This window comes from Bactrocera tryoni, unplaced genomic scaffold (genome assembly GCF_016617805.1).
Source record: "Bactrocera tryoni isolate S06 unplaced genomic scaffold, CSIRO_BtryS06_freeze2 scaffold_11, whole genome shotgun sequence".
Lineage (NCBI taxonomy): Eukaryota > Metazoa > Arthropoda > Insecta > Diptera > Tephritidae > Bactrocera > Bactrocera tryoni.
The window spans coordinates 12,381,478-12,395,290 of record NW_024395824.1 but is presented as its reverse complement, the minus strand read 5'-3'; the positions used below and the strand labels follow the sequence as shown (position 1 = coordinate 12,395,290).

At 37.6% G+C, this 13,813-nt stretch overlaps 1 protein-coding gene across 2 annotated transcripts; it reads left to right on the top strand.

Moving 5' to 3' along the window:
- The first annotated feature begins 4,063 nt into the window (after positions 1-4,063).
- LOC120779671 (transcription factor Adf-1-like) lies at positions 4,064-4,776 on the top strand. Of its 2 annotated transcripts, XR_005705703.1 has the most exons (3): positions 4,064-4,276; positions 4,340-4,483; positions 4,558-4,776. XR_005705703.1 is itself a non-coding variant. In XM_040112028.1 (2 exons), the coding sequence occupies exons 1-2, from the start codon at positions 4,144-4,146 to the stop codon at positions 4,441-4,443; spliced, it is 237 nt and encodes a 78-aa protein (XP_039967962.1). In that variant the 5' UTR covers positions 4,064-4,143; the 3' UTR covers positions 4,444-4,776. The 2 variants fall into 2 exon arrangements, 1 of the variants encoding a protein (XP_039967962.1); XM_040112028.1 differs by having other exon boundaries at positions 4,340-4,776.
- Positions 4,777-13,813: the final 9,037 nt, after the last annotated feature.

Below are 13,813 nucleotides of genomic sequence, written 5' to 3'. Positions count from 1 at the left end.
AATGATTAAACTGACCGAAAAAGACGCGGACGATATTGTAATTATAGCCAAAGCTAAATTTGAGGACACTCTCTGCGACCTAATACAAAGAGGTCTAAACCTGGCAAAGGGGTGGTGTAGCGGGGTTGAATTGAATATTAACCCCTCCAAGACGACCGTGGTCCCGTTCACGAGACGCAGGTCCCTACCCGGTCTCAGGAATTCACACTTAGGGGTACAGAGATAGAGATGACCAACAAGGTCAAATACCTCGGTCGCACGCTGGATTCTACTCTGCGGTGGAAGCAGCACGTAAACCTGACCTTGGTCAAAGCAACAATAGCATTAATGGTATGCAATCGGCTGGCGGGAAAATCCTGGGGCTGTAAGCCAACGATCGTTAGGTGGTTGTACACCATGATTGTGCAACCGATAACCACGGTGGCCAGGGATCAAACTATCGAAGCTGCAACGGCTAGCCTGTGTCAGCATAACGGGCGCAATGCGCGCTTGTCCAACGGCAGCACTGGAGGCCCTCCTCGAACTTACACCGCTTCATTTGGTTATCGGTCAAGTAGCCAAACACACAGTTCTGCAAATAACAGCAGAGGGGTGTAGCAAAGGCAAGGTAATCTCGTACCAGAGGATGGAAAAACAATATACCATTAGCCCTCCTCCCGAAGGACAGCATTTCCAAAACAGTTAACTTCACGAAGAAGTTTAAGGTCACCCTCGGAAGCAAGGATGAATTGAACGACTCCAATCTTGAGCTGGACCTGAGGAATAGTACGTTGAGGTGATACCCCGACGGCTCGAAAACGTCGGAGGGAATCGGTGCAGGGATCGCAGGTCCACGCACCAAGCTCTCCATAGCTATGGGAGAATTTCTCCTCCTACGAGATCAAATCGGTACTAGTGAAGGAGTGTAGAGAACGGCTGAAAAGCCTAGCGGAACGGAACCAGGTGCACCTAATCTGGGTACCTGGTCACAGAGGTATAGCCTGCAACTAACTGGCTGATGAGCTCGCCCGCTCCGCAGCCTCCACCAAAATGGTAGGACCTCAACAGTTTCCTGGGGTGGGTCCCTATACCTTAAAGGAGCTACACCGCAAGGAAGAAGGAGTGGACATGGAAAAGCAGTGGCAACGAGCACACGGTATGCGACACACCAAGTTGCTAATTGGGGGGTACAACCTCAGCAGGTTTAAAGTTATAATTAACCACCTCAAGAATAAACTCAGGCCACTGGTCGCATTTTATACCGGCCACTGCAAGCTGAATAGGCATTTATATAACATGGACCTAGCCTCTTGCGCTAACTGCCGGTTCTGCGACATGGAGCCTGAAACACCGAAACACCTGCTGATCGACTGCACAGCTGTCTGTAGACGCAGGATTAAGGCCCTTGGATCCATGTTTCCGGATAGGGATGGCATCGCCTCACTAGCACCCGGTAGAATATTGGACTTCATCAATGTGCTGGGGCTAAGTGAGTCCTTGTGAGTTAGGAGAGGGCACAATAGACCTAAGGTCGAGGTGCATTCCTCATTTATCAATCTAATCTAATCTAATGGGTGTCCTTACCAACCTTCGGGATGAACGTAACTCTGACTCGTTTCCAAGCCCCAGGATGTAAGCTAATCTGATGCAGTTCGCATAGATAGGTGCCAACCAGCTGCATAACACCTTAACAGCTGGTATGATGCTGTCCGCTCTTCCACGAGGTTCTCTTAGCCTTTCTTAACTCGGACTTGTATATTGCAAGTCCTGTAATTTACAACACCCAGTCGTCAGTTAACCCACTCCTAAGGGCCCTGTTAGATAAACGTCTGCAGGACGCCCTAATATCCGAGAGTTCCATAGTCCACCAGAGAGGTTTCCCTCTGCCCTTCGGTGTTTTCAGTGGACAGGAGCTCTCCATTAGCCAGATATCTCCTGCGTTCCACTCAAGTTTTGCTGTCACTACGCCAGCGTTGCTGAAATTAGGTAAAAGAAACACCGTTAATTCATTTCTGACCAACATACAGGCTGAGTTTCTACCTGCATCCTTGGTCGCCAGCAGCTTATGGCTCTTCGTCCTCAATCCAGAGATTTCGTCACTAGTCATCCACGGTTCCTGGATCACGACGACATCGGCTCCGTCTTGTTCCAGACGAAACAGTAAGTTAGCGGAGGTCGCCTTCGCATGTTGAAGATTATTCTGGAAGAATTGCATCCTCCAGACTCTCCTCCAGAAGCGCTAGTTCAGCACCCATGTCGTGGTCGACCCAGATCTCTTCAAACAATTGTTCGAGGCTGAAGACGGAGTCACCGATTGACGAACCGCCTTCCGAAACCCGCTACGTCTGAAAGATCCGGGTCGTTTTCTATGAGACTGCCTCCTTATGCAATAGATCCGATCTTTCATCGGCACATCTCGTTAGCTTATGCAGCCCATGGTGCCCGCCGGCGCTCACAATTTTTGGGGGTGGCCCAGGGTTTCCTTTGATCACCTTCAGGATCCTTTCATAATTCAAGCAGATCCTTTCATAATTCAAGCAGAGGTTCCTCTGCTAGTGCTGGCGATTCCGCCGCGTATGAAGGCTCCACCCTTCACTACTTCTCTTGCCGGCAGCTTTACGCCTGCTTTCCCCATCCTACTGCCTGATGAGGAGACTCCTACTGGGGTCTTGGTCATATTGCTGCAGTTACCCAGCGACACTTTCGTTGTCACAGGAACGGCAGTCCCGTCTGGGATAGATCTGGGTGTCGGTTTCGACATCCCTTCACCCCTCTTCCGTCTGCATTTATATTTTGTTGTTGTCTTTTTTTGTCCATAGGTCCCCACACAGAGCCCCTATCCGTGCCCTGGAAAGGTAGTCGCTTTTTATGGTCACAAGGTTATCTCAGTGACGAAGCCAAGGCGAGGGTTGACGTTCGCCCCTATGAGGCAGTACGTTCAGAGCCGACCAGCGTAAAGAAGGAGTCGTCTCAACTTACACCTAAAATATTCGTAAAGAAATAAAGAATAGGATTACATAGAGCTTGGAACATAGCAGCGTCTGCTATGCAGCGTTATCGACTTAAAAACATTTATTCAAAATAATTAAATACTATCACATGAACATACATTTTGCCTTATATCAGCTTATTTTTTAAATTTATATTAAGATTTCAAATTGGGAAGTTTTAAATATAAAATTTAGTAATAAGAGGTACACAAAACAGCGCGTTATATTCTAGTATAGAGAAATAAATGTTTGCATATGTGCTCATACATATGTATATCACTCATAATACATTTTGCCTTTCATCGGCAACTCGGAGAAAACTCTAGTCAAAAATATTTTATTTGAAACACTGTTTTTTCCTTTTGATTAAGAATACATCAAAAGTTAGTACTTATTTACCTATGTATATCATACCGATTATTTTATTTTCATCACAATATTTGTTTCGTATATAATAACGTAATATAATCTAAAACCTACTAGCTACTAGCTACAAATTTTCAAATTTTTCTACTGATTTTTGTTTATATAAACTTTTGAAATGGTTTGGACATACATACTATTTTAAATTTGATATTAAGAAAATTATATTTTATGAAAAAAATATACGTATACTAGAGGACCCAGTTCACGCTTTGTTGTGGCTAAGCCATACATTAATTATTAACTATTCAATACAGTAATAGCTGAATCAACGAATTCCGCAAAACCGCAGCCCGAATCAGCTGATACGACCTATCTTATGAGAGCGCAATGTAAATGATCTGTTAACACCGCTTCTACCGCCCGCTTTACCGTAGGATACGGTACTTCTACGGTATTTGGATTTTTCCCGTAAAAACGTGTCAGCAGATTGCTCTCTTACAATGCAGAGTTGCCAGTCTCGATTTACTGTAGTAATTATAAAAATTGTCATCAATATGTTTGAAATTTTCTTAAATTAACTCAAAATCAGAGTCGAAAGCTATTATTTATAAATACATAAACTATTTTTAACATTTTGTTTTCAGTTTTGATATTTTATATTAAATTGTAATTGAAAAGTTAGATGTGTACAAAACTATTGAGCAATGGCAACATTGTTCAAATGTAAACAAGCGCCATTAAAACAAAGATTAAATCAAAATTTTATTCGAAATATCTATTCAAAAAAGAAAATGAGGCGAGAATTACAATGGATGACGAGAAATTAATAGCTCTTATTGAAGCTAAAAATAAGCCATACAACAAAAATAGTCCATACTACAAGCTGCAGTCCCGGATAGATGCTTTGTGGCAGGAAATCGGGAAAAAAATAAACGCAAGTGGTAAGTTGCTTTGTTATTTACAATTGTTTATATTGTTAATAACAAATAATTATATTTATAAAGAAGAAATGTGTCAGCGTAGATGGCTAGCACTTCGGGATCAATACGGGAGGGAGCTAACGCCCCCTCAGGCAGCGAATTGGAATTTATTAAGTAGTGGCATTTGATGATTCTATAAAGTTCTTGACCACATATTGTACCACGACCGTAAGTTTTAGTATATTAATTGAATATACATACTTGTATTTAGTTACATTTGTAATAAGAACTTAAATTTACAGGGTTGAAACCGTGACTCAAGTGCTACCCGCTGTCGCTGATCAGGGTGAATCGCAATCACCAGCTGACGCAGCTCAATTGCTGCCACAAGAACATGCGCACGAGGTGCAAATGTCATCACCATTATGGCCCTTGTCGCCATTAAGCCAGTCACCATCGCCTCCTTTCTCAACTCCTTCCACCACAACCTCTCAGCCTTCACCGTCCTGCTCTACGCAAGTGTCCACCCAAAAGGGTAGAAAACGGGGGCCATCTACCAGCGAGGTTGTCCAAAAAATGATCGAAGCCAATGAGTTGTTTAAAATTAGATGGTCATCCATCCAGGAAACCCAACCACAACAAACCGCAAACCCGGCTATACAGTCCTTCAGTAGTTTGATAATTTCCATTTTAAGCAAACAGAGTGAAGAGAAACAATCCAGGGCAATGCACAAAATGATGTAAGCTGCATTTGAAGTGCAACAGGAGCCGTAGATGTAAAATTTGATTTAATAGAGTTATGAATTAGTTATTTTTAAATTATTATTAAAGTTTTATTTATATGTTTTTGTTTTGAATTAAAAAAAAATGAAATAAATGAATTCATGAAGTAAAAAAAAGGTAAAAGGTCCTCCTGTAATAACGTCTAAATTGTTCTGGAATGGTACAGATCCTTCATTGATAAAACAGTTAGCAAGTCTTTCCCGTAAGTTAATCGCGTTTGAAGGACCTCTACGCACCGAAGTTCGCATTGGTCGTAAAGAGTTATTATTATTTTCGCGACGCCAATCATCGACATGAACAATGGTATGTCCTTCCACTCGATCTACATAGTTCTCCGGACAATACCAGTGATTGTGATCGTTCAGCATTATAAAGTTGTGTAAGGCTATGCAAGCCTACACAATTTTTTGGATTACGTTCAATTGTTGTTTTCAGAATTCTCCACCGAGCAGGAATTTCTATGACTCTACGAGCGCGTGAGAGTCGATAATTGAAAATAGGTTTCGTGTGTGTTAGATTTGCTCCGGGAAACGGGCGCATTAAATTACTTCGTAATGGTAATGCAGCATCTCCTACGAAAAAGTAGCGAAAAGGTTCCGGTGACAAGTCAAACGGTAGCACAGGTGGTGGCAAAGGCAGAGTGTTTTGTATTAATACAAGACTAAATGGAGTAAGTTGAAAGATTCCTTTATAAATAATAACATTATACTCGAATGTCAAACAATTTAATAGACAGTACCTCCGTCATTTTGACTTTCATAGCTGCCAATACTAACTGCTGTGAGCGTATATTTCGCATCACATACAGCCATCAAAACGATGCTAAAGAATTTTTTTATAATTGTAGAACATCGAATTGGAATCGGGCGGGCACTTAATAGCAACGTGCTTACCATCAATTGCACCGACACAATTCGTGATGTTCCACATATTATACAAATCTTTTGCGATGTCTTCGTATTCAGACTACTTATGTTGGCTCGCTTAAATAAACGGGGAAAGTAGACAGATTACATCACATGTCTCTATATGATTTCGCGTACTGTTGCCTTTCCTAATTTATAATTCCATGCAATACTCTGCACAGATACGCCTTGTGACAAATAGCTAACAGTTATAATAAAAGTACATACATACATACATACATACATATGTATATTAATTGGCAATACACTATCAATCAACTTGCAGTAATATCAACGAGAGCATTTCCTCGGGTCCCATCCGCTGCCTTGGCATTTTCAAGGATTTCCATACTAAATTCAGATGCAATTTATACACGTCTGGTGGCATCCTTGTTTGCAAAAAAGTTGTTCTGGTTCGCTGTTCTTCATTGCCAGAAAAGTTTTGAACTGGTAGCCAGAAAAGCGCCAGTTTTTATTGACTGGGCGAATTTGATATCTTTTCTTCCCTTATTTGTTTTTATACTTTTTAATAAAGAGTACAATTCGCACAAACTTGAAAACATTTCACTGATATTGTCCACTTCCATATTGCTGCTGACACAACTTTTAGAATTGTATGAAATGTCAAATGTAAACAAAAGAGGACAGCTGATTTCTACGTTTTTCTTACGGGCTCAACTTTTTACACATTTTGCACGCTACGGTCGGCAACTGACGAAGGGAAGAGCGGAATTCGCTGTTTCTGCAATAAAGTTCGGAGCATGCGCGCACCAACTGGATTCGGTAGAGGACGATCCTAGCGAATGAGCGGCTGTCTCCGAGCACCTGGAGAATGAGGACAAACATTTTCGCGCGACGTGTTTCTGTGAGTGGTGCAAGCCGAAAATGCAGCGTTCATTAGAGCAGAGGTACGTGATTAAATTCTCTGTGAAACTAGGTAAATCTGCAGAGACGTTTGACATGATCAAGCAGGGTTACCCAGATGTTGCTCTAGCAAGAAGTTATGTGTTTCGGTGGCACCAGGCCTTTTTGGAGAGCCAGAAAGAGGTCGCTGATCAAGACCGTGAAAAAAGCATTGTCTTTTTTGACATCAAAGGCATCGTCCACCATGAATTTGTTCCTCCTGGACAAATCGTCAACGTGGAAGTCCACAAGGGACTCAAACGAAGGGTCGACAAGACATCGAACCGATTGGAAGTTGCACCACGACAATTTTTTTTTAAATCGACTCAGTCCTATTACTTTCTGGACAAACCCTGAATATCTAGATAATTTTCATCAACAACTATATCGAATGATGTAAAATACAGCCATTCGTCCAAGGACAATTGTTAATTAATTTCGTCAACTTTTACATTTTTAACCATTAATAATGTTGCCTGATTATTGAGCCAGTTATGACCCGAACAATCAATTTTTACTTTCTGGAATATACTCTTAGTTAATCAAGTTTTTTTCCGTGATGCACTCCGTGTATTTGGTTGTAATTCCATTCTGTCATTGTCATCCGCTATTTTTTGTGTTATATGTTGCGTAGGGTGCTTCAAAAAAATGTTTTTTTTCAACTCCTTAAATGTTAGTGATTGACAAACAGAAAATCTTCCCTCAAGCCAGGCGCTGTAGCTTAACTCTAAGGGGTCGTTATTTGTTTTTTTTAGGTTCCCATACATTTAACATAGGAATTTTTGTTTTTTCATTCAAACTAAAATATCACTAACTAATTTTCGTTTCTCAAAAATAACCATCACATATTCAGAAAGTTCACTTTTCAAACTTTAAAAATTAAACATGGTGATTTGAAATTTGGAATTTTTTCAATAAAAATAAAAAAAGTTTCTAAGAATAAAAATTTTGTCGCGCTAACAGAGTAATAACCATCACCATTTCCAAAACACGAAAAATACACTATTCACTTTAAAACAAAAGAATATTTGATAGAAAACCTAAACAAGATTATGAAACCAACAATAAAGACTGCCTTCCATGCACAAGCAGAAACCTGGCACAAAATATAACCAAACATAAAAATCATATTTGGAACACACAAAAAGGTATTTACACCAAAGAAATGAAAAGATATTACTGACAACACTAACAAACAAAAAATACTAAAATTTACGCACAACAGAGCACACAGAAACGCAAGAAATTACCGAAACCTGCTACTGGCCAGAATTAAATAAAGACACAGAAAAAGCACTGAAAAACTGCACAAACTGTACAGAAAATAAATACGAGAGAAAACCAATTAAACATTTAATAGGAAAGACACCAACGCCCAATTTACCAGGCACCTCTATACAAGCTGATATTTTCCATATACGAGTAAACAGCTCAAAATTCCTCTCATGCATTTGTCCCTTTTCAAAATACGCTTATCTACGAAAACTCGACACAAAGCGACACTTTTACGAAACATTAGACGAAGTTCTCTCACAAATATTTCGACACTGTCAAGAAATAATGACAGATAATGAAAACATATTCGTCGGCATAGTGACGAAAGCCTTACTAAACAAACTACAAATAAAATATACACGAGCCAGAGAACGTATATTTATAGAGAATAGGCTGGGTCGATTTGTGGGGAGGCAAAAAAATCGCCCCTTGCTCTATGAAAATCATATTCTAGGGATCAAAATAAGATACTTTGCCGAAGGAACCATACCTCTGAAATGAATTTTGATGTCTCCCAATTTGGGTCGAACTTTTGCGTAGGGGCAAATTTTGAAAAATCCCACTTTGACCCATTTAGGGTGCTCCAATCGAGTCCAAATGTATGACCGACCCCCACAAACTTTGGACGGACGATCCACCCATGCCAGTGGCACACCCCCTGGGGGGTTCCCCATACAAACATTTCAAAAAATCACCATTTTTGGTGATTTACATGAAAAAATCAGCTAAATTGCTATGTTGTTTCTTTATTTTTATTTATTTATTTAAAATAATATCTATTTTTTCTCTTAAGAAATTTATTTAGTCAGAACATATGTAAATGAAAAAAATTAATTTAAGTGATGATCTTAAACTAACAATAGACAATAGTGTTTGCCCTTAAGATCGCAAATGATCCTAAACTAACAATAGACAAGAAACAATTATGTATGAAGATCTCAAATGATCTTAAACTAACAATAGACAATTGTGTTTGCCCTTGAAAACACTTATGCTTAAGATATGTGTACTTACTGTCGGTATGTACAGTAGATTAGTGTTAAGGGAGGGGTAAGGTTTGACAACTTTTTTTCCATTTTTTTAAATTTTTTTTTCTGAACCATCAACATCTCAAGAATATTGTGTTAAAGTTTTAGGTCATTCGGAGAAAAACTAACGAAGTTACAGCAGGTTGAATAACGGTACCTCTAACTACCTGCGCTGAGTGTACAAAACATTGAATCGATTTTCCCAAATATGTTATTTTTAATGTCGGTGACCAGCCTACAGAAAAAACTACCGCTTCGATCGTTTTGAAATTTTGTACAAATATTCTACATATATATAGCTCTCGAATGACGTCGAGCTTTTCCAAAAATTATAATTTCTAAGAATTTTACAATAACAATTAGGTCGATTTTTTCGTCTAAAATCGTCATTTCGGCTTGAAACTGGTACCAAAAATTGAAAAATTGAAAAATTAAAAAAAACTCGACGTCAATTGAAAGATAAACTAATAAACTAAAGAAATCATTTTGATTTTTTGATTTCAGATGATCCAGTGATGCTGTAGGCTGGTCACCGCACAACAACTTTTTTTCGAGGTGCCTGCAGAGATCGACGATAAATCCGTTATTCCTGACTATTTTTCAATAAAATTTTTTTAAGTATCCTTCAAATGTTGTACTTTCATATTGTAATAAGTAAAATAAACCTACAGCAATATTTTTTTCTAAAAAATTCACGAAAAAATGTCTTTTTTCGACGAAACAAACCTTACCCTCCCGCTAAGTGCCAATGTACTTCAATATCAAGTATTACAGCTCTGTCGTGTACGGCAGTGCATTATTTTTCAAGTTCATTGGTTGGTCACGATTTCTAGAACCTCACTTACGCAAAACTGTCAATCAAGTATTTAATGATAATTCATATTATGCGCATTCAGAAAATATCTTGTTATCAATGTTGTTTGATGATAGGAAAGAAAAGCGCGACTGTGCCATCAAGAAAATTCTACGCTAGCGAACCGATGTTGACGAGCCAATGGAACCGAAAAACCAGATATAAACTTTAATTGCACAAGTTATACGGAAATGATCAATTTGAATGATATAAATATCGTATTTGAACCACCATTCACGCGAAGCATTCCGTACGATACATTGAAAGAATATTTAAATCAAGATGATCCACCGTTTAATGATCCAAAAATTCCATCACACATACAAGGAACGGAACGACATGTTCAATTGCTAGCTAGCGTTTCCAAACGGGTTATACCGGAAAATGTAGAGGCTGTTATGGCGACGACATTAGAGAACCGTGCGAAATTGCCCAGACTTGAAAATAAAAAAGACTTCAAACAATAATTTTTTTTAATTTCTTTTCTATAACTCACTTAAATTATTTTTTTTCATTTACATATGTTCTGACTAAATAAATTTCTTAAGAGAAAAAATAGATATTATTATAAATAAATAAATAAAAATAAAGAAAAAACATAGCAATTTAGCTGATTTTTTCATGTAAATCACCAAAAATGGTGATTTTTTGAAATGATTGTATGGGGAACCCCCAGGGGAGTTCCAGGGGGTATGCCACTGGCATGGGTGGATCGGCCGTCCAAAGTTAGTGGGGGTCGGTCATACATTTGGACTCGATTGGAGCACTCTAAATGGGTCAAAGTGGGATTTTTCAAAATTTGCCCCTACCCAAAGGTTCGACCCAAATTGGGGGACATCAAAATTCGTTTTAGAGGTATGGTTTCTTCGGCAAAGTATCTTTTGATCCCTAGAATATGATTTTCATAGAGCAATGGGCGATTTTTAAATCGACCCGCCCTAATAGAGAAGGTTCACGATGTCGAGAATTTAGGGATATTTCAATTTTGGGATATGTATTTACTGTTTTGGATGAGCGTGTTTCACTACTTAACATCAGGGGACACGAAAATAGCAGAATTGAGCATTTTCAGTGTTAAATGAGAAAAATTATGATATTTCCGATGTTAAGGAATGTACGCTTACAGATTCCCTTTTTTACTATGCGCAAACGATGCTGCATATAATTTATATGTATATCGGTACACATACATACTACTTCTGTATATTTGTTAGGAAAGTACATAAGTACATATGTACATACATATGTATGCATATATTTTAAAATTGAGCTATTTTATGATGAATTCCATAAAATCTTTACAAATACGAGTATATAATGCAATAAAATTTGTATTACTACCTAAATATGCATTTTATATAGGTTTGGTACCACATGCATATGCATATTTGTATATTTAAATAAATATTTGCTTGGTCAATAAACTTTTCGATATCATGTTAAAAGACCAAGCGGTCGCACATTTGCCCATAAGATTAAGATTGAGCTATTTTATGATGAATTGCATAAAATCTTTGCAAATATATACATAATTCAATAAGATTTGTATTACTACCTAAATATGCATTTTATATAGGTTTGGTACGACATACATAATTATGTATATTTATATACTTAAATAAATATTTGCTTTGGTCATTAAACTTTTCGATATCATGTTAAAAGACCAAGCGGTCGCACATTTGTCCATATACATATAATTATGTGTGCATGTAAACAAATATGACAAACCATACGCATAATGTTTGTAAATTTGTCTACATGCAACATATGTATGTAAATATGTACACTCAATGCTTCATGCGAAATCTACGTTGACGCGGACAACCAATGGCGAAGCTCATATTTTTTGCTTTCATGTCAAAGAGTCAATGTGTCGAAAGAATGACGCGACGACAAAGCTTCACAACATTGTTGAAAATCCGAGCTGTGCCGAAAACACAGACGAACGATCGCCAATTGCCACTGCTTCCCTTGCCGCTGTACCAGCTTCGCTAACAAACCAACGTAGATATGTATGTTTGTGTGTGAGCTTGCATACATGCCGACTCAGATTTTTGCAAGCCGCGTAACAATATTTTGTACATTCCTTGACAAATACAGTCAATCCCGGTTATGTGCCACAATCAAAGATACAGATTTTTGTGGTTTGTTAAAAAAAAATTAATATGGCACATAAGCGAGTGCGGATACTTAATCGAGTGGTACTTAAAACAATAATTTCCATGTATATCAAAAAACAACCGTGAGATGCAGCAAGATATGGGGCAGTTAAGAGGGCTGATTTTATTTAAGCGGAATACTACTTAACCGGGATTCACCGTACACATAAATAGAGGAATATTGAATATTTTCTTTGGCACATTTCTTGACTTGAAAATCGAAAAATAAACTATGTTGTCAATTTTATTCTATACTTATATTTGCGGGGTTGTCGCTTTTTCCTTCTCATACAAATATCAGAAATTGTTCAATTTATGATTTTTAGCTTTTGCCATCGTCGCGAAAAGACGCTTGTTGGCAAAGGCATGCTCGGGGAGATGTAATGGTATTTGTTTTTATGAATGAAGCAAGTTTGCCCGTTGAAAGTGTGCTTGCGTTCATGAATGAAAATATTGTTGTTGTGTGTTTTTCTACAAATTTGGGCATCGACTTGACTGCCATATTGACTTGTGACGCCGCTGATGCTACTTGAAACCATTGTGGTTTTTGTAGAACAATATTCGTAGTTTTTGCGGGTGACATACATATCTACATGTGAACGTATGTATAAGTATGTACGTTGTGTATGCATTATTTGTGTGGGAATGTCATGCGCACATATTTACATGTGTACTCATATTTGTATGTTGGTTGGTATACATTATTTGTTCGGCAATGTCGTACACATATGCGCGCACACTTTTTACTGATAAATGATATTACGATTTGAATTTGAATTGTACTTACATATGTATGTACATATGTGTATATGTAATTATGCGATGATATGTAGATGCGTATGAAAATTAAATGCCATATTATTGTAATATGTATACTAAGTTTTTATGATATCCTGCCAACCACGGCTACCCGCTTGAGACAAATATTCCAATACAACTACATATTTTTTCTCTATACACTAACACCAACGCACATTTTCGGGTTATTTTTTGTTTACCAAAATGCGATGAAAAAAAGTTTCTTTCATCTCTTGATTTATATGAATGAGTGCGAAGGAGAAAACATTATTGTCAATAGTGATAAAAGAAAATCCCAAAAAGGGTAATAAGAAAAACGATTGAAAGACGCATGTCATTCGAGATCGTACTATCGTAAAGGAGGCTCGTACAACAAGAAGGTACGTGAATGATTTTTTTTAAATAATTTGCAAATAATTACTTCATTTGTTTTTATAGCATTGGAATTAGCAGCTGCAGCAATATCATCAGAAGCAGCATATTTAAATTGTTAAGTAAGTATGTGAGAAAAAGTGTGTGTTGTTTGAAATTGGATTGCGCAGTTCAACATAATACGCAAAAATAATTACATATGTATGTACATAAGTATGTATTTTATGCGTTTAAAGCGGCCTGCACAATCCAATATAATATGTGAAAACAAATGTTTGCCTTATTTTTTAAATAATAAGATAATATTATTCTTTTATTTCAGATATTATTATGATTTTTATTTAATTATTCTTTTCAGATTTTATCACTATTTTTATTTAATTAATCTTGGCTTTCAGAGTAAATTCTATTTGTATTTAATATATTTTATTCTTTCAGATAATATTAATCTTTTTTTCAGATATTATTTTTTGTTAAAA